Source organism: Zootoca vivipara, chromosome 2, assembly GCF_965207765.1.
Source record: "Zootoca vivipara chromosome 2, rZooViv2.hap1.1, whole genome shotgun sequence".
NCBI lineage: Eukaryota > Metazoa > Chordata > Lepidosauria > Squamata > Lacertidae > Zootoca > Zootoca vivipara.
Window position 1 is genome coordinate 90,210,369 of NC_142584.1, and position 20,683 is coordinate 90,231,051.

A 20,683-nucleotide genomic window follows, 5' to 3' on the forward strand; every position below is an offset into this window, starting at 1 on the left:
GGTTAAAGGACCTAATTAAATGACAAGATAATTCACAAGCATCTGGGAGGCTATTCTGAAAAAGCTTGCATAAGCATGCAATGCAATCACCTGTATTTCACTTGAGTCTGCTTATCTCAACTCTCCTGTTATCAACGTGAGATGGGTAAAGTGAAACAGGTGACCAAACTCTTCTCTACTATAGTGACTTAAACAATGTGCCCATGGGAGTCCCAACCTGAATTTCAGTAGGTTACCAAAATACTGGCTGATATTGCTAGAATGGAAGCTCACTTACAGGAGTTGATTGATAACAGCAGGATGCCCCAACACATAAAAGACAAAATACAGCTATTGCACTTTTAAAATTTATTTTCAAAATGCCTCTGACCAAAACCATCATTCAGGAGTGTATATTCAGCAACCAGAACACTGGGAACAGATCGCCTTTGCTGCTTCATTATTATTATTTTTTAACATATAAAACACATACATTTACATTTACACAAAACACATACACAGCACACTACCTTATATTCATAGCATAAAACATACCTACATTACTCTATATAATACCTACCTATACAGTCATACCTCTTGTTACGAATGCTGTGGGTTGTGTACAACATGGGATGCATACGCGCCAAACCCGGAAGTACCGGAATGGGTTACTTCCGGGTTCAGCAGTTCGCACATGCACAGACATGATGATTGACATCATGCACAGAAGTGCCAAATCGCGCCATGCGGATGCGCAGACGCGACGCTTCATGTTGCGTACTGCTCATGTTGCGTATGGGGCTCCGGAACGGATCCTGTATGCAACATGAGGTACCACTGTACTATACGTATCAACATACCTACAAACCTACCCTACACGGACACGCACCAAGTGACTTGACTTCTAGCTGTTCTTGTTACGCTACTTTATTTTTCCAACTAGCTTAAACACATTTCATTATTTCTTTAATCTCTTCTTCTATCTTGACTTTACTCTCACTCTAATCATTTTCTGGATTCACTCAATATCTGTCAGAAATTCTACTTTTTCCACATAAATTTTGATGTATTCCTTAAAGATAGCCCACTCCTTATTCACTTTTTGTACCATATCTCCTCTTATTCTCCCTGTTAGTTTGGCAATATGGAAGTATTTCATCATTTTAGATAGCCAATCTGTTTTAGTTGTGATGCTGCTGCTTTTCCATTATTATTTTTTTGCAATCAATAACCTTGACGTTGTAGTCACATACATAACTATTGGTCTGACCATTCTTTTTATTTCCTCTGACATGATACCTAGGAGAAAGGATTCTGTTTTCCCCCCAAATGTAAATCTAAATATCTTTTTCAATTTGTTATAGATATTTTCCCAAAATCCCACTATCTCTTTGCACTCCCACCACATGTGTAGAAAGGTTCCTGCCCCATTGTTGCATCTTGAACAGACATCACTACAGTTTTTATACATTTTTGCCAGTCTTTTGCTTCAAAATATTTAGGGATAGTGGTGCTACATATTCATTCATTTACTTACTTACTTACTTAACTACCTCCCAACCTCGGTTCTCAAATGCCTTGGTACTCAAAAACTTGGAACCCAAACACTGGAAGTGTTTAAATTTATGCTCCGTTTTGAGTGCCACACTTCCGTTTTGAACGTTACGCTGAGGTCAGTCTGTTTTTGCTATTTATTTTGCATTTTTGTTTTTGTGGCTCTTCTTGTTTTGTTTCTGTGACTGTGTGGAACCAAGTTCAGCTACTGATTGATTGATTGATTGTGTGACTGCAGTACATTGTTTATTGCTTTCATTTTATGGATCAATGGTCTCATTGGACTGTAAAATTCATGTTTTAGGGGTTATTTTTTAAAGTCTTGAATGGATTAATCTATTTTGCATTACTTTCTGTTGGACAGCGTGCCTTGGTTTCGGAACGCTTTGGCTTTGGAATGGACTTCCAGAACAGATTAAGTTTGAGAACCAAGGTACCACTGTATTTCATTTCACTGAACTCAGTAAAGTGATCTCCAAACCAAGAATTGCCCAGACCAAAGATCTGCATTGCTTTAGAAAGGTTGCTGGATTACGTTTATGGCTTCAGACCATACCCTGGGATCTAGGCACCATACTAGGATCTGCCTCAACTTTTGTTTTCTGGTTGATTTGTTACCAAGCAGCCAGACAGGTGGATGCTAATTGTTTGTAGAATAGGTGATTGAACAAAGGCTCTAATTCTTTTCATTAGAGATATGCAGGTTTTTCCCATTGGAGGTAATTTTGGGTATACTTTTGTCCCCCGGCCCCCATCCCCCCCAGCCTTAAGCACATTCCCTTCAGGATTGGTACTGTATTTACCGCAGTGTTGGTGCTGACCTTTAAAGCCCTAAACAGCCTCGGTCCAGTATACCTGAAGGAGCGTCTCCACCTCCATCATTCTGCCTGGACCCTGAGGTCCAGTGCCAAGGGCCTTCTGGCAGTTCCCTCGCTGTGAGAAACCAAGTTGCAGGGAACCAGGCAGAGAGCCTTCTCGGTAGTGGCACCTGCCCTGTGGAATGCCCTCCCATCAGATGTCAAAGAGAAAAACAGTTACCAGATTTTTTAGAAGACATCTGAAGGCAGCCCTGTTTAGGGATGCTTTTAATGTTTAATAGATTATTTTATTTCATTTTTCTGTTTAATAGATTATTTTATTTCATTTTTCTGTTTAATAGATTATTTTATTTCATTTTTCAGTTTAATAGATTATTTTATTTCATTTTTCTGTTTAATAGATTATTTTATTTCATTTTTCTGTTGGAAGCCGCCCAGAGTGGCTGGGGAAACCCAGCCAGATGAGCGGGGTATAAATATTATTATTATTATTATTATTATTATTATTATTTACTGGTCTTTTGAAAACTATTGGGTCCTCATTGAAGTATTAATTATTCTCTTTATATCATAATATTACCATTACACAGCAGACTGAAATAGGTTACAAATAGTTTAAGGTCTTACATTATGTTTCTTGAAAACTCAAGTGATTTCTCTGGGCAATACGAATGCATTATTATTGTTGTTGTTGTTGTTGTTGTTGTTGTTGTTATTCAGAATGTTCCAGTTCCATATTCTAGCTGGCATTTGATTGGTCAAATAAAATTTCTTCAATTGACTGATAAAATATTATGAAATAATGGTTAGGTATGCAAAACATGCATTTATTGGAACAACTTAAAAAATAATACTTGTACTAATTACAGAAAACGACAGTCACCAGAGTTCAGTCCTGCCCAGTCACCATAGCTGCCAAGTTTTCCCTTTTCTCGCGAGGAAGCCTATTCAGCATAAGGGAAAATCCCTTTAAAAAAGGGATAACTTGGCAGCTATGCCAGTCACTCCTATAGATTTTACTGCTGTGTTTTCTGTGAACCAATGCATGATTATAAATTAAGTAAATCTTATTTTAAAACTTACTTTACAAGAGGCCGCCTGATTCTTTGTTAAGTGGAGTAAAACAGGGAAAGCCAGCTTACTTCATAGCTGGACTTGCTCAAAACAAGGCTTTGCAGCATAATTCCTATTCTTTTTATTTTGCTGCCAAGGGTGGGATTTTAAAACACGGTTCAAGCCACACATGTGTGCACCTGAAAGGATAAATTTGAATTAATATATCCTCCCCTACCTATTAAAACCCATCCCACATTTGGAAATACCCTTCATTCCATGGCTGAAACTTCCAAAGTTCCTGACTCACAGCTCAGCTCAGACAGCTTCCCACTTCTATTGCTAGAGCAGTTGAGGGCACAGCAAGTGCAGCGTTAAAAGGATGTGGACCACACTTATCTTACATATAAGTACTCAGAGCATAAGGTGATTCTTTCAGATGGGTTTTTGAAGAAGCAGAACAGGAAGGGAAATGTATTTTGCAGAGCTGCTCTATCGCACTTGTATAATGAAAATAGGTAAGGTAGAGAGACTGAAAAAATGCAATAAATGCTGCATTAGAAAGAGGATGACAAGTTTTACACCCCTCCGTAGAGGAGGAAGGGGCAGGAACTAGTTTGTATGTTCAATAGTTTAGGAACAACCTGCCCTTTGAATGGAATTCATAATGAAACTATAGCTCAGGGCTTGTTGTTGTTTAGTCGTTTAGTCGTGTAAAAAATAAATAAAATAAAATAAAACGTATTTGCCAAGGATATTCTATGGATAAATTTGATAAACAGAATATGTGCAAGAGAAGATGCTGACTTGGCTAGCATGTTGCAAAGAGTCACATATCCCTATTATCTGGTCACCGTTATGCATGCCATATCAGCTCACATGAATGGTCTCCTTCCACAAGCAGCGTAACATATGCAGTGAACTCACACAACGCACAAATCAACTTCAGTGAACAAGACTGTCAAATTTATGAGCTCTCCCAGTTTACGAAAATCGATCTTGGTAACGCGTGACTTATCTCCTTGTACGCTGCACTACACTGAATAAAATTACTCCTTTCAGCTACTCAGTGAATCAACCACTGAAAAGGCATGAAACTACCCTAAGGCTAATCACATTTGGGAAGTAAATTATCTAGCACCTATCTATATCATCTATCTATCATCTATCTATCTATCTATCTATCTATCTATCATCTATCAATCATATTTTTTAAAAAAATTACTTTGCTCTTAAATGTAAAAGCTTCTTTAGGATGGCTTGTGATTTTAAAGGAATTGAATTGTGGTGGTGGATGGTTAGCAGTAGCTGGTCTACAAGTGTTTCCGTCCTCTGCCCAAAGCCACACAAGAAGGACATGAGTGCAATCACATCAACTTGTGTTCCTTAGCCACTGGTATTCAGGGGCATATTGCCTTTGCTAATGGAGATTATATATAGTTATTACATGACCCATAGCTAATGAGTAGGGCCGGAGTATTGCTTAGGGAATTTTGTTGGGAGGGGGTTGTTGCTCTTATTGATATTTTTTTTTGTATCTTTATTTTATGTCTCTTTGTGATTTATGTGGGGTTTTTTCCAATTTGGCTGTGTTTTTTTATGTTCTATGTATTGTTTATGACTACTTTTGTTATTTTGTAATTGTGTGTTCTTTTTCATATTGTAAGCCACCTTGAGCACAGTCTGAACTATGGAATTATTAATGTAGGTACATTTGTAATGAAAGCCATATCCTTCATATTCTCCATGAGATGTTTTGCAGCACATTATATTGTTTCACATGGGATGCGGGTAGCGCTGTGGGTTAGACCATTGAGCCTAGGGATTGCCGATCAGAAGGTCGGTGGTTTGAATCCCCGCGGCGGGGTGAGCCACCATTGCTCGGTCCCAGCTCCTGCCAACCTAGCAGTTTGAAAGCACATCAAAGTGCAAATAGATAAATAGGTACTGCTACAGCGGGAAGGTAAACGGTGTTTCCGTGCGCTGCTCTGGTTTTCCAGAAGTGGCTTTGTCATGCTGGCCACATGACCTGGAAGCTGTACGCCGGACAATAATGCAAGATGAGCACCGCAACCCCAGAGTTGGTCACAACTGGACCTAATGGTCAGGGGTCCCTTTACCTTTTTATATTGTTTCACACACCATCTCTTAAGCAGAGTGGCTTTTACAGGGTCACTAGACTTTGCAGGTAAAAACAATAGAAATAGATCTCTAAAAAAGGGTTTCAATACAAATGTACAGGATGAATATGTATTCAGTGAGAATACATGTTGTGCTAGTCCCATGGCAGTCTTACTGCAAGAAAACTGTTCCAGCTCTACCTCAGCCAGTCTCTTCCCCAACAAAACCCATCAACTCCTGATTTAGACCAGTTGGTGGGATACACTCCAGTTGACGTGGGATGCAGACACCAAGATCATGTATGTGGGATGCAACAATCAAGGTCATCCAATAGCCAGAACAACCAAAAATGCAAACAGAACAAGAAATTAATTCGGCAAGCCAATGGTTAGCTCAATGTTTGTTGAATCTATTGGCAGGGTTCACTGCATGTGGGCTGGAGGCTGGCTCGCATGACTCTCCCTCCGCTGTTTGAACGCCCAGCGGCAGCTGGGTAGAGTGGGGGATCTCCTAGACAACTTATCAGACCCTCTTGCCAACAGTCTCAGCATCTCTTCCCATTCCTCCTCTCCCTTTGACAGATACTGCCAGGACCGCCCATTTCTGCTTATCAGACATTTGTGTGCTTCTTCTAATCCACTACGGCTCAGGGGTGTAATCGAAAATACCTAAATTAGGATTAGAACATGATCCTAAAATGCAATTCATTATTAAGGGTCATTCCTGAAGATCACCTCATACATCTCCACAAAGGAAACCAACAGTAGCAATAAGTGAATACTCTGAAATATAAGGTATGACATAACTCTTTTTATGCCAACACAAATATATTGACTGCCAAGCCAGTAAGTGAAGTCACTATGCTTATCTACTATCCTGATCCATGTGGTCTGAGATTAATCTTTGTGCAGGGAAATGTAATTTTTCAGAGTGTCCCCAAGTCAGTTACCTAGCTTCTGAATCACACTAGTTTTAAAACAGTAAAAAGTCCAGTGGCTTTTTCAATCAATCAGTCCATCAAATTCTGGCAGCTCAATAATATTGGTATGAACAACTGTCGTTTTACAGCAGCAACATCCATCAAATAAAATGAAGGAACCAATGTCAATCATTCAGGATAATAAAGTTGTTTCAAAGGTATCATTACATGGGATCAATATTTGCTGCATATCAAATACATTTCACTTATTTTCTCTGAGATTGTATACTTTGGTTGCTTGTGCGCCAGGATTCCTCTTTGTCAGTACTTATGTATGAGACATACAAATTTTATCATTCAGAACAAAATGCATAGTTGGCCCTTATTCGTTTTTCTGTGTGAATTGGCATCTCTTAACAATAATGCCATTTGCTGATCCAGTAAATAAATAAACAAATGTTATGACTAACTAATTAACCATTTTTATTATTTAGTTTTTTCTATAGGGGAATCCAAGTGGAGTTCACTTGGAAGGAATCACACAGCATGATCACTAGGTGTAGGGATGCGGGTGGCGCTGTGGTCTAAACCACTGAGCCTCTTGGGCTTGCCGATCAGAAGGTCAGTGGTTCGAATCCCCCTGACGGAGTGAGCTCCTGTTGCTCTGTCCCAGCTCCTGCCAACCTAGCAGTTCAAAAGTATGCCAGTGCAAGTAGATAAATAGGTACCGCTGCGGCGGGAAGGTAAACAGTGTTTTCGTGCTCTCTGGTTTCCGTCATGGTGTTATGTTGTGCCAGAAGCAGTTTAGTTATGCTGGCCACATGACACAGAAATGCCAGCTCCATCAGCCTGAAAGTGAGATGAGCGCCGCAACCCCATAGTCACCTTTGATTGGACTTAACCGTCCAGGGGTCCTTTACCTCCCACCTTTACATAGTATAACCATTTCTTTAAAATAATGATGACACAAGTAACATTTGCAGTCCAAAAAAATCAATCAAACTTCGGGTTATAACACTAATTCTGACTATTTGAATCTAAAGGAACGCCCCTCTCCACCACAAACATGGAGTTCCCAACTGATAGGTTTGTTTGGATGGTTTGAGTAGCAGGATGCTATTCAAATGACAAATGTAACCAATGGGGTTAGTGCTACAACTCTCCTCAGGGAGAAAAGAAAATATTGTTGTAGACTTAAGATAAACATACAGTAGAAATTAATAAATTCTAGGATTGCAATTATTTGGGGAGGGAAGCAAGAAATATAAGATGCAAAGGACAGCCTGGGTAGCCTGGCCAAACTAGGGCCATTAAGGGAACAATAGAGAGCCACTGAGGGCCCATAGAAGCATAGCTGCCAAGTACCCCATTTTCCCCGGGAAACCCCCGTATTTTCTTACCGTTTCCCGCAGGTGTTCCGAATGGCAGAATACCCTGTATTCCCCCGGACTATGGAGCTCCTGGCGGCGGCCATGTTCTTTTGGTGCCGCGCCCAGCGACTTCTGGCGCTGCGGACATTTTGGAAATGGGCAGAGAGGCGGCAGAAGTCGCTTCTATGCACTTCTGGACATGCGTAGAAGCGACTTCCGATGCCACTGTGCCCATTTCCAAAATGTCCGCAGCGCCAGAAGTCGCTTCTACTCATGTCCGGAAGTGCATAGAAGCGACTTCCGGTGCCGCGGCGCTGCTGATCCCGGATTTTTCAATCTGAAACATGGCACCAATGCATAGAAGGGCCCTGGGGATTTGGACAGTTGCCAGGGTAACTGCTCTGGAGGAGGGCAAGGGGTTTCTGGGAAGAAGAAAAGGGGGGAAAGCCTGGGATCCATCTTTGAGGAAAGCAGCCTGAAGGTTACTTGTGCTGCAGAAATGTGCATGATGAAAGATCTGGACTTCCTGAAGGTGTAAACATAAACCCTATTTCTTAAAGCATGCCGGTCTCCGCTGTGTGTGTGTGCCTTGACACTGCTTGGCAGAGAAAGGGGCACACACCAGACTCTTCAAGCTTAACTCTTGGAAAGATTAGACCAAATTCTCTTCATGTCTACTAGCTGCAAATCACACAGAAAGAAAAAATACATTTCACATGAACATAAATTCTAAAACAAAAGAAGTTAGAACTAATCCTAGATGTCTGAGGACTTATAGGTTTATTGTATGTTTATTTATTGATTATTTAATTTCTATACCACTTAATATATTTTAAGTACCTCTAAGCGGTGTAAAAAACTGAATCAACAACAGTCAAGTTACAAAAATACAGTTAAATATGAAAATGATACAAAGTTACTAATATATAAATATATATTAATTCATTTTCCATCTAGCATACACTCCCTCACCCAGGTTTCAAACAAACTCTCAGCTCACCCACAAATGTCTCACAATGAGACGGGTTCCTGGAAACAGTGGATATCACCCTAGTTTTTCACTCTAGACTTGCTTTTTATGGCCAGGCCCAAGGTGAATGGTACTTCTTCAGGCAGTCCCTCTTCACTCGCCACACCCAGTTCAAGATGTGGTAGGTTTGTTGAGTTTTCCAGAGGGTGCAGAGGATGGCGAAATGACTCCCCTCCACTCACAGTTATTTCTTTACCTCCTCCTCCAGCTGTTGAGGAAAAGGCCACTTCCCATTTATTATGATTGAGCTCTTGCAACTCACAGAAGCATTGCATGTGCAGATGTTATCTGAACCCCCCACGTAAGCTTTCCTTCTTTTCTTAAAACTATTCCTAAATCTGATTTAGTTTTGTACTGACACGAAACAAATTTCCACTGAAACATTCATGAACTATATGTGATCTCATATGGCTTTAAAAAATGTAGAGCGCCATTGCCTGATGAATAATCACCATGAGTGATAAGGCACACAACTACTGTATCGGACCCCTGAAAGGCTTTGCTGCAATACTGCCACAATATACTATGATATTATGGAGCAACTTCCTCTAGGGGCCAAGAGGTCAGGCCAGAGCAAACCAAAATGGTGCTTCACCTGAAAACCACTGGACAGCATGGAATGATCAAAGTGGGCTCAGAGCTCTCCCTTAACTCAAAACCAATCTACCGACAGAGCTTCACGATGAACTGCTACAAGCCCTTGTGCACAGCCAGGGAGGATCTTCCACCCCCCTCCCCTCCCAAAAAAAATGTTGAAAGGTCAACCCATGCACTAGGAACTAAAATTTATGAGCAACCAGATTTTTTTCATGGCCACAAGCACGAAGCAAGCGGATCAAAGTGTACCAACCAACACCATAGGTGCCTGTAAGACAAGAAATAAATGTAATAAACCAGAAGGAGAGGAGGCTGCACAGCACTTTAGGAGATCAATTATTTATTTTGCCACTCGGTTATGTGTTAATAATTCATAGCTCCGAAGATCATCTTTCTGAATAGGATGAACAGCATATTGTCCACTTACAGATATAGGCTTAGTTCCTTGTTGATTTAGGCTGCAGTTCTGTAAACAGCTAGGCTGCTTAACTCCCACCGACTTCGAAATGCTTTAAGTAGCCTAACAGACTGCAGAATTTTGTTTCTGAAAAAAATAAATGCTTGCATGCAGTTGTGTTCTTCCGCTGATGGATAAATGTCAAAGGCTTCCATGAAAGGGGGAGGGAGATTATTTTTTTGCCAATTCTCTTCTCTTCCCTGCAGTTTCCCTGCACCCCTATCATGCTGTTTGCTGTTCCGAAGTGTCCTCAACCACCAGGGACAGATGGCTAGAAAGAATAGGGGAAATCAGCAAAAAATGCCTCTGCCCTTTCCACTAATGGAAGCCTCCACCTGATCAAACAGCCTTCCATCAGTGGAGGAAGACAATTGGATACCAGCCAATGTCTTTATGTCCTTTATTTGAGCTATCAAGCTAATATCCAGCAGAAAACAACAGTGCCATGCTAAGCTTCCCCATCCAGTAAAACCATCATAGCATAATCTGAATTACTTCATTCACGTATTAATATTAGGGGCTATGCCCCCTTCTCACTCAACTTGCCAAATCCCTGCCACTCCCCCACATCAAGTCCCTTGAGGTTCTCCTCCTCACCTTGTACAACTATTAAGCTCATTTTTTCTTGGCCTCTTGGATTTTACTGCATGCAAATCCAGGATTGTGATGAAACACTACAAATCCTCCAACAGGGGCTGAGTGATGTCAACCGTACAATTTTATGGATATAGGAAGATTTAGTCAATGAGTATTTGACCATGTTATGAATAATTAAATTCTTACAACTGCAAGCAAAGGTGCTTTTTTAAAAAAGTACCATCAATCCACATCTCATTAGTTATTCCTTACTTTTGTAATTTTTTTTTTATTTTTTTTAAAGCATTTCAAGAAACAATGAGGAAAATTTTAAATGTTAATTATGTATAACATGTCAAGTATTTGAGGGCACATATATAGCACTTTTATCAAAATCAGTTTGTAACCTAAATACATATTTCAGGAATAATTGCTGATCCACTCTGACCTCTTCAAGAGCTTAAATAGCTACTTCAGAGTTTAATCTGCAGGGAATAAGCTACATGAAAAAAATAATTTAGCCCTTAACCAGGAGACAGAGGGAGAGAGAACACCAACATCTTTTAATGATGCCCTTGTATTAAAATTTAACCCTTGAGTATAATGACAGCCTTTTATCTCCAAACTAGATGGGTATAATTTGCCACAGAAGTTAAAATGCGGTATCAGAGGGAAGAAATCAGAGGTCATCAACAACATAATGGGTGGTAGAGATTAAAGAAGGAACTGTGAAAGGTGCTGACTGATAGACTAACTGAAGCTATAACAGTCAAGCTATAAATATCTTATAAATATAAATATATTTTCCCATGCTATAAATATCTTATAGTATGATGGAAACAAAGCATGGAACAGCCGCTGAATCTACAAGTACAGTAGGTCAAGGGCTGCAAGTACGAGAACAGTCAATACAGAGGTCCCTGAGTAGCAAAGTAAGATTTGGGATAAATAGTACTGTACTGGTAAAAATAGAAACCCATGGAGCTATTGAAGTCAAAGGAACTTTTTTTAGTGGTGCATCAAATTACTAGATAGGGGGGAATATTTTGAGATTTCTTCTCCGAAACCAAAAAGAAAGCCTCAGTGAAGGAGGCTTTGTGCTCTGAAGTCAGCTTGGACTTTCAGGAAGTGTCCATTACAGTTCATTTTATTCTATTAGAATTACATACATTTTGGAATTGAAAAGAATACATTATTAAAATTGATGCACATCTTTATTGCTTTTTAGAAGCAAATGATGTGTAATAAACTTAATCCAACAAGAATATTTCAAAATCTAGACAGTTCTGTTTGCCATCTCAGACAAAATAAGTTGACATATATTTTTAGGGGGAAAAAACAAAACAAATTTTAAAAGCCCCCAAACACAACATGCGCTCCCACTCCTTTCATCCTATTTCAAATCAAAATGTGAGTGATGTGTCTGACATTTACTTGATATAAATGTTAAGAATGTGCTGGTTATGAAAGTCACCATTTGCCACTTCACTGCTAAAGAACAAACTTTGCTTATTAAGGCAACCTCCTTAATTAAAAATCAGTCAAGCCAAGCTTATGCTTGCTCATCTATCAAAGCTTCTATTATAGTCCAGATGTTTTCTTGGGTCTACAATGACATACCAATTAAACAAAACACATATTTTAATGTAGCGTGCTCACAATCTTCAAAGTTCTTTCTTTCTATTACAAAACAAATCAACACACACAAAAAGCAAAATTTCCAAACCTGCCAAGTTCAGTAGTTAAAAGGGCACCTCCTATTGATGTCAATTCAATATCCCCCACATTTATTCTGACACCGGATGATTTAGCTATTTATTATTGCTCCTTAAACTCACTGAACCATTTAAGTGGCCAAGTACTGGCTGAATTAATGGTTTTTGCCATTTTATCATCCTCTGTGTGGCCTGAATATATGGTCAGACTGTTGTGGAACTTTCTCACATGGTATGATGACAACAAAAATCTTTTCAAAGCAGTTGGCTTTGAATAATAATGTACCACTGTATAGAAACGTTGTTTGATGAATAGCGAACTTATTTGATTTGTGATGTCTGAGGTACTGGAGAACACCAGGATTCAAGAGGAAGAAGGAGTATTTATGAAGCAATCTCCCTGACAAACCAGCATCTAAAGTTATTAGTCTCCAAGAAACTGTTCATTACCTATGTTTCACAAGAAGAGCACATTTTCAGTCGTTGAACAAACACTATCAGTATATGAGGAGCTGATACTATATTGTAAATTATTTTGAAAAATATAATACTTTGCCTTCCCAATAGCTATTACTTTTCACCAATCATTTTTCAATAAAGCTTGACATAAAAATTGGCTTTTGTTATGGTATATGTTTTAATTTTCAGGTTTAATTTTCAGCATCAATATAATCAGCCTAATTCATCTGCATAAATAAAATGCTGGCCAAGGAAGAGAAATGGTGACAGGGCACAAACAGGAAGCTCACTGAAAAAGTATGTTCTGTGAAACTTAGTAATGTTTCACTTAAGAGGCAAATATATGCATCAATTCCAGTGAATATGCAAACACACACAGGGACATAGGACAACAACCAGCCCTTTGTGTGTTTGCAAGCGGTGAAGCAGATATCTATAATTTATTCATATCTATCTATCTATCTATCATCTATCTATCTATCTATAAAATGGTGGTCACACTTAACAGTGAATACCGTAATGCTAGCCTTTTATTGTGATTCCAGCCTAAATGTATTTGGGGCAGGAGTAAAAAAAAATGATGTAAAACTTTTGACTAATTAATTAACTTTGATAGAGTTATATGACAGCTGAAAACATGGGTGGGACAGAATCAGCCAGCAGTTCAGAATAGAACGGATAACAAACATTTGCAGACAAATAATCTGGTTTTCTGTAACTGACGCATAAAGTCAAAGGACAAATGCCATTTTCAAAGTCAGCAGTGCTGAGTAATCAACAGCTTTTCGTAGATCTCACACTACATTATAAAAAGTCATTGTAAGTTTTGCCTTTTTTGAAGTTCTGAAATGTTAAAAATGTTTTGAAAACTGATGCACCTAGGCTTACAAAACTCCAGTGTCAGGAGAGAAAGATGATCTGATGTTAGATTCGCCCCTCCTTGCTGCTGTGGACACCTCCAATACTCTGGCCCAACACCAACAAAAGAAGGCTGAGGTTCGAAAAACCAAAAGGGAGGCATGCCAATGGCAGCTCTGAAGATCCAAATCCATCATATGGGAGAGATCCAGGCTAGCTCCAGGTAGATTTAGACCCCTCTTATTTCCCCCACACTGCTTACAATGGGAGGAAAACTATTCACTAGGCAAAACAGTGGAGTGAACAAATGCTTTTCTGCCCTCATTTCTGCCCTGCTGATGGTCAACCTGCCTTTGGTTCCCTCTCACAGCCTTAAGATTGCACAGGTATTCTATTAATAATTTCTCATTATATACACTTTTTTCCTTTTAAATTTTCTCTGTAAAAACAGACTAGTCAAAAACGTTTATTTATTTACAGATTGAATAACACATCCTATGAATGAAGATACATTCCAAAAGGAGCTATGTATATATGAGCCTTTAAAGAGCCATCAATTTAATAGTCTCTCTTCCCCCCGCCAACATAATGTTGTAACAAAGTAATATCTACCATATGATATTGTTGCTACTTACACGCAAATTGTAGTTTAGCTTCTCGGCTAACAATTGTTCCAAATGAGTTCGTTGCTACGCACTGGTATGTTCCAGCATCTTGAGTTTTATTGGGATTATTGATCAACAAGCTGCCTTCAACCACACTGTAGCGGTAATCCATACCGATGTCAACAATGGTTCCATTTAACTTCCACCTATGGTACAAAAACGGAAGTGGTTGAATTTTGCTTGGGGGTTGGAGGGGGGAGAGAGAGAGAAAAAGAAATACAACAAATGACCTTCTCTTTATTTCCTAAGAACCATAAAAACACATTTTCCTGTATAAATCTGAAATGTTATGTAACATTTAACCTGATAAGTAATCTTACCAGTCAGTCACAAACCAGATTAATGTTTACATCACTGTTGTGGTACTGCTTTTACTGAAGCTGATGCTCTGGGTGATTACTTATTTTTACGGAATCTTTCAGCTCAAGGGCTAAATCATCCAGTCCAACACCCCACACTAAGGGAAGGTCTATTGTATCCAACACCTTCATTGATTACCTCTTCTTATTTAGATTATAATGTATAAACGGCAGAGGTATGGAAACATAATGCAATAGGGACACAGACATTCCTAGAGGATAAAAAAAATACCCCAAACTGATTTTCCCAGGGCAAATTCCATACATTTTTAAAATGTCCAGAGTAGGTTTATTTCAATTTATGCCATATATATATATATATATATATATATATATATATATATATGTTTTTGTTTTGAGAACATTCATGTAACAAACATTTTACTTAAAATTTGTCTGGAGTCTCAAAGTGGCAAACATTATCCTTTCCCTTCCTGCCCCACAACAAACACTCTGTGAGGTGAGGCTGAGAGACTTCAAAGAAGTGTGAGTAGCCCAAGGTCACCCAGCAGCTGCATGTGGAGGAGCGGAGATGCGAACCCAGTTCACCAGATTACGACTCTCCTGCTCTTAACCACTACACCACACTGACTCCCAAACAAACAAACGAACAAACAAACAGTATTTTGGCACTTTAAAGGCTATCATTTATTGTGTGGCATAAGCTTCTGAGTGCCACAGCCTTCCTCAAACATGTGAAATCACAACCCACTTTTACCTCCTTACGCAGTTATTTTGTGCATCAGCCAAATTACACCCTAGTTTATGAAATCATTTGACATAATAAAAATGAGTCTCTTTACAGTCCCACAAGTCTTGGCTTTTTCAATGCTGCTATTGGGTGAATATGGCTGGTCCTTGGAAAGCAAAAACATTAATGTAGACCTGATGGTTTCTTTTCAGTTTACTGGGTTTTTTTTTTGCTCTGACCAGGAGTTTTTTCTCTTTCTTCATAGCAACAGAACATTGCGCCCCCCTCCAAAAAGTTGATCGATATGCAACAAACCTTATAGTTGGTTTAGGATTTCCCTTCACTTCACAGTTGAGTTTGACTTTCTTTTCCTCAGAATCCAGTGCAAAAACAACACTGCTTGGTTCCTGGATGAAAACTGGTCCGTGCAGCGTGTTATCATCTGTGGTATACATAATAATAAAATTAACATATATTTCATGTAACTAAAACCAACCCACTATTTCTTATAAGGAAGACAATCTGGCAGTTTGAAGTGTAACATCCAACTTACATTCAGTTAAGAGAGCTCCTTGGAGGAAAAGAAGAATGGATATACAGTAAATTTATAAATAAGGAGTAATCAAAATAAAAAGTATCACTCCACCTTGCCTCAGTTTGAGGTTTGGAATCAAGGGGGAAGGGTACCCCTAAAAACTAAAGAAAACTGAACAGCCTGAGATTCAAGTATGTGAGAAAATGCCTTCTCCCAAACATTCTCTCCATTTTTTAAGATCAGTTAAGGAGGCCTTTCTGGTAGTCCTGAAAATGGATGAGATAAGTAGTGCTGGGGCCCATAGTTGGGCTTCTTCAGTGGCAGCTCTAAAACTTCTTACTGAAGTACACCTTGCCTCAAAGTTAAATCTTTTTAGAAGCAAGGTGAGGATGTACCTATTTCACCAGGCAGATGGCAATGTGTAACCTGTCTGTGGTTAGTTTTGGATTGTGTCACTCACTATTTTAAGCTTTCTTTCTTAGTTTATGCTATGCTTGTCTTGTATTTCTGCTTTAATACCTTTTAGAATATCTATGAATGTGTTTTAATGTCCTGTACATTGCCCTGTGACCTAATGGTGAAAGGAAGCATGTAAATTCCTAAATAAAGAAATGGACAGATAAACCAAGAGAAATTTTGTTGTTGTTGTTGTTTTTAAAAAAACCCTAAAGAAAACAGAATCTGGGTCACAATCAGGATATTCAGGGTAAACACTGGATTTTAGATGTGGGTCCTAAGCAACCCCGGCGTGCAGGGACAGATTTGCCTTAGTAGGTGTGCAAGGCAGAGCAATCCATGTTTCCAGGCTACATATAGTCTTAGAACACTTGAGTTCTCAACTGAACAATCCTCCGTACCATCCTACTATTTGTAATGGTTGCCCTCATAACAACAGGAGGGAGGGGGATTTCCTAATACTGAAATGTCAGTCACATTATTTTTCTACCCTGGCACACATGGAAATAGCTTTACTTCTGGATTAAGAGTGACTGAGCAGTGCACAGACCTGATTGGCCACAGAAACAGAGATTGACCGAAATGCCTACATAAGCATCTGTAAAATCGTAGAAGTATAAAATGTGGGACAGAGAAGAGTAGTGTTAGTTCACAGAAAAGGACTAGATGCTATAAAATCAACTAACTAACTAACTAACTAACTAACTAATTAACTAAAGCTGGTAAACATTTGCCATGGACGGTAATAATGTTAAGGGTCTTGCACAGTTCACTTCTTTGATTGAAGTGAGTTTGAGACAAAACTTTTGGAGTTAAATGGAGTTCATTAATGGAAAAGGAGGAAGGCAGATCATTGCTTCGATATGAAAACACAGTTGGGAATAAATGGTTTTAAAATGCAAAAGTGATCTGTACTGTATGCCTTATTATTTTAGTGGGAAAACGTGAGTGATTACTAGGCAACAAGAAAAGACAAAAGGCAGAAGGTGGAAGGCACTGCATATCGAAGAACAACAAACCCCTCACATAGCAGAAGTTTCAACAAACCCCTCACACAGCATTCATGTTCCATAGTTCATCACTGTGAAAAGTATAGTATTCCTGAAGCTTCCAAGAGCAACGGTTTTAACAAATAACAATGAGATTTGTTGCTGAAATATGAAAGTAGATATTTCTTTCTTTTAGTCAATGGGTCACAGAAATGACCACTAAGCTGCTTTTGTATGAATATAATAGTCCTGAAAGTGGATAGAAAGAGATGTTCTTTGGACTCAAATAGGAAATAAAACAAAAACGTCTGTTGGAAAAAGGCTCAAGGTGATTTTGAGAAAAGTGAATGAAAATAACTATTATCAAAACTGATCTGGATGTACTTAACTTCCACTCTTGCTATGACCTTTGGAAGGATATTTCAGCAAAGTATGAATATATGGCTAGAAAAGGTCTCAACAACACACCACTAACATACTCTCTAATGCATACCTGGGAATGTACTTGGCACCATGGATGTTGCAAGAGGAGATGTATCTTCCAGCAATATCCTATGCATGGTTGCTCAGAATTAAATCCCACCATGTTCAATGGAGCTTTCTCTCAAATAAGCGTACACAGGATATAACCTTAATCTTTAAGTTTCCAAAAGCAGGGCAAAGGGATGTGTCTGTCAGGTGTTGAGGCAACATCCTAGCTTGTGTCTACCCCATTTACCTTCGAGCTTTGCTTTGAACCACTGAACCATGTAACCTGAAATCTATGTTTAGACTGCATGGTGATTTTTGGAATAAAACCTTCATTAGTAACAGAACTGCAATTTCAAGTACTGTGACTATGAGTGGGTTAAGCAGAACTAAGCTGCAAACAGAGGTGGCATAATGAAGTCATGATAACCGACAAATTACACTTAGCAAGTCCTAGAGTCCATGAAGCTCACACCTGAGGGTTCTAAAACAGCTTAAATCTGAAATTGTTGCAATTTTTAAATATGCAATTTATCTCTAAAATTGGTCTGCTTACTAGAGAGTTGGAAATCAGCCAACACCACACTTATCAGAGAAGCCAGGAAACTACACATCATTACATAAAGCTCAGGTACAATTGCCAGTTGCTTTGTGGCTGCAGAGGTAGGGAGAGACAAACAACATTTGGGGCTTTTAAGCTACGATAAAAGGTAGAATAAGATGCAGAAATCTATCCCTGGTATGGGACAAAGTGGAGAGGGAGAAACCCTCTCTCATAATACAGTCATACAGTGGATCCCGAACACCTTGGTACTCGGATGTTTTGGCTCCCAAACGCTGCAAACCTGGAAGTGATTTTTCCGGTGTGCGAATGTTCTTTGGAACCCGAACGTCCGACGGGGCTTCCGCAGCTTCCGATTGGCTGTAGGAGCTTCCTGAAGCCAACTGGAAGCCATGCTTTGGTTTCTGTTCGACTTCCGAGGTATGACTGTACCGGAACTCAGGTCCATCCAAAGAAGTTGAATGTTGGAAGATTCAAAGAAAGCACTTCTCACAGCACAGTTACACTATGAAATTTGCTCCTCCGAGATGTAGTGATGGCCACCAATCTGGATGGCTCTGAAAGGGGATTAGACAAATTCATGGAGGATAAGGCTACTAGCAATGGCTACTGGGCCATGATGACTATGTTCTCCCTCCACAGGGGGGGGGGGAGTGGTGTTGAACACAGGTCCTGCTTGTGGGCTTGCCTTAGGCATCTTTTTGGCCACAGTTGCAACAGGATGCTGGACTAGATGACCTGACCCTTTGACCTGACCCAGCAGCATTCTTCTTATATTCTTGTGAATATAAGTCCTTTAGTTGTGTCCAGTAGTGCTGGGATTTGTCACTGTTACATTCAACAAGTTAGCTTGGGAAAGATGGAAAAAGTAAAAAGTTGCATAATGCAGTGCAAAACTGCAGGGATATGTCCCTTTGTTTCTGACATGTCCATTTGTGTTTTCAACCGCCTCAAGAAATAGCAATCACTCACAAAGAACTTGGGGTACAAAAAAGTATTAGTTATGGAAAGTTAATAAACCTGTGCCGAATATGTAGATGGGGTTTGGTTTTTTTGGTGAGGGCAAGAGAAATTACATCAAAACGATGACAGTTCAGCAGTTCAGGTCACTATCTGCATTTGAAAATGCCAGCAATGGGCACCTTTTAATATTTGTCTTTTAAACAACGAAGTTCTTTCTCTTATCCAGACAAAAAGAGCCCATTTACTAGGTTTGAAGAAAATAAATTACATGGGCTAAAGAAAATGAGAAATTCTGAGAGCAGCTGTCAGCATAAAAGCAGAACAAAGGGGGAAATGGGGAAATGACAACAATGCACAATTATCATTATTTAACTGGTTATTCTTCTCCCCTCCCCCCCCCAGCCCTTTTAATTACTACCACTGTATAGCGGAGATAACCAAGTTCATAATCTGTTTAGTCGGCAGCCGATACAGTCCTTTAGAAAGAAAAGAGTTTGTGCATTATTCTACCCATTTGGGGGTTAAATTCTCAGATGGTGTGAATCAACACTAAATACAATAGTCTTACACAGTATGCACCTGTTGGCCATCTGGAGCAAATAATTCAGACACTCAGCTATGAATGAATGATACAAAATTGTTCTCTGGATTTCACACAGAGACAGAGAATGCATAGAAGCTGAAATCCTGTGACCACATATGTGTTTTATTTCCTTAAAAATTAAAATTGACAACTATGTGATGAATACAGACAGCTTCAGCGAAATAATGAACATGATGGAAAAGCAGCAGGACACAGCCTAGAGGAAAGAATAGCCTGATATTCAACAACACGACTAGTAGAAACATACCCATGTATCACAATATTTAAATCAGCCAAACCACCCAAAATCTCCCCATATTTTCTTCTAGTTATTTTTTTTGGGGGGGGGGACCTACAATATGTCAGTCTGTACTCTGAATGTATGGGATGCTTAGAGCACACTTCCTTTTTGGCCTGTCACAGGACTGACAAGAATTGGTGGTCTCAGGAGTTTCTGAGGAGACTGCAGTGGTAGTTCTGCACTCACCCTCCTGCATTCTACAAATATGAGTGGGTCAACAGCAAGAGCAAGGAGGCGGAACTACCTCTCATATGCAATGTATTTTCCACCCACACTCAGAAAAGCAGCTGGGTCAACCTTTGGAGTCCCTTCCAATTCTACAATTCTATTATTCTCGGGGAAATCAGCCCCGAGTGCTCACTGGAAGGACAGATCCTGAAGCTGAGGCTACAATACTTTGGCCACCTCATGAGAAGAGAAGACTCCCTGGAAAAGACCTTGATGTTGGGAAAGATGGAGGGCACAAGGAGAAGGGGACGACAGAGGACGAGATGGCTAGACAGTGTTCTTGAAGCTACAAACATGAGTTTGACCAAACTGCGGGAGGCAGTGGAAGATAGGAGTGCCTGGCATGCTACGGTCCATGGGGTCACGAAGAGTAGGAC

General features: G+C 39.5%; 1 protein-coding gene across 1 annotated transcript in view; it reads right to left on the minus strand.

The window, feature by feature from the left end:
* Positions 1-20,683, minus strand: part of LOC118080810 (contactin-4) — a 514,415-nt gene that overhangs the window by 182,801 nt on the left and 310,931 nt on the right. The window contains exons 5-6 of the mRNA XM_035106605.3: positions 15,537-15,663; positions 14,142-14,317 (exon numbers count right to left, since the gene is read on the minus strand). Coding sequence (XP_034962496.2) covers positions 14,142-14,317; positions 15,537-15,663 — 303 coding nt within the window. The remainder of the gene's footprint in view (positions 1-14,141; positions 14,318-15,536; positions 15,664-20,683) is intronic.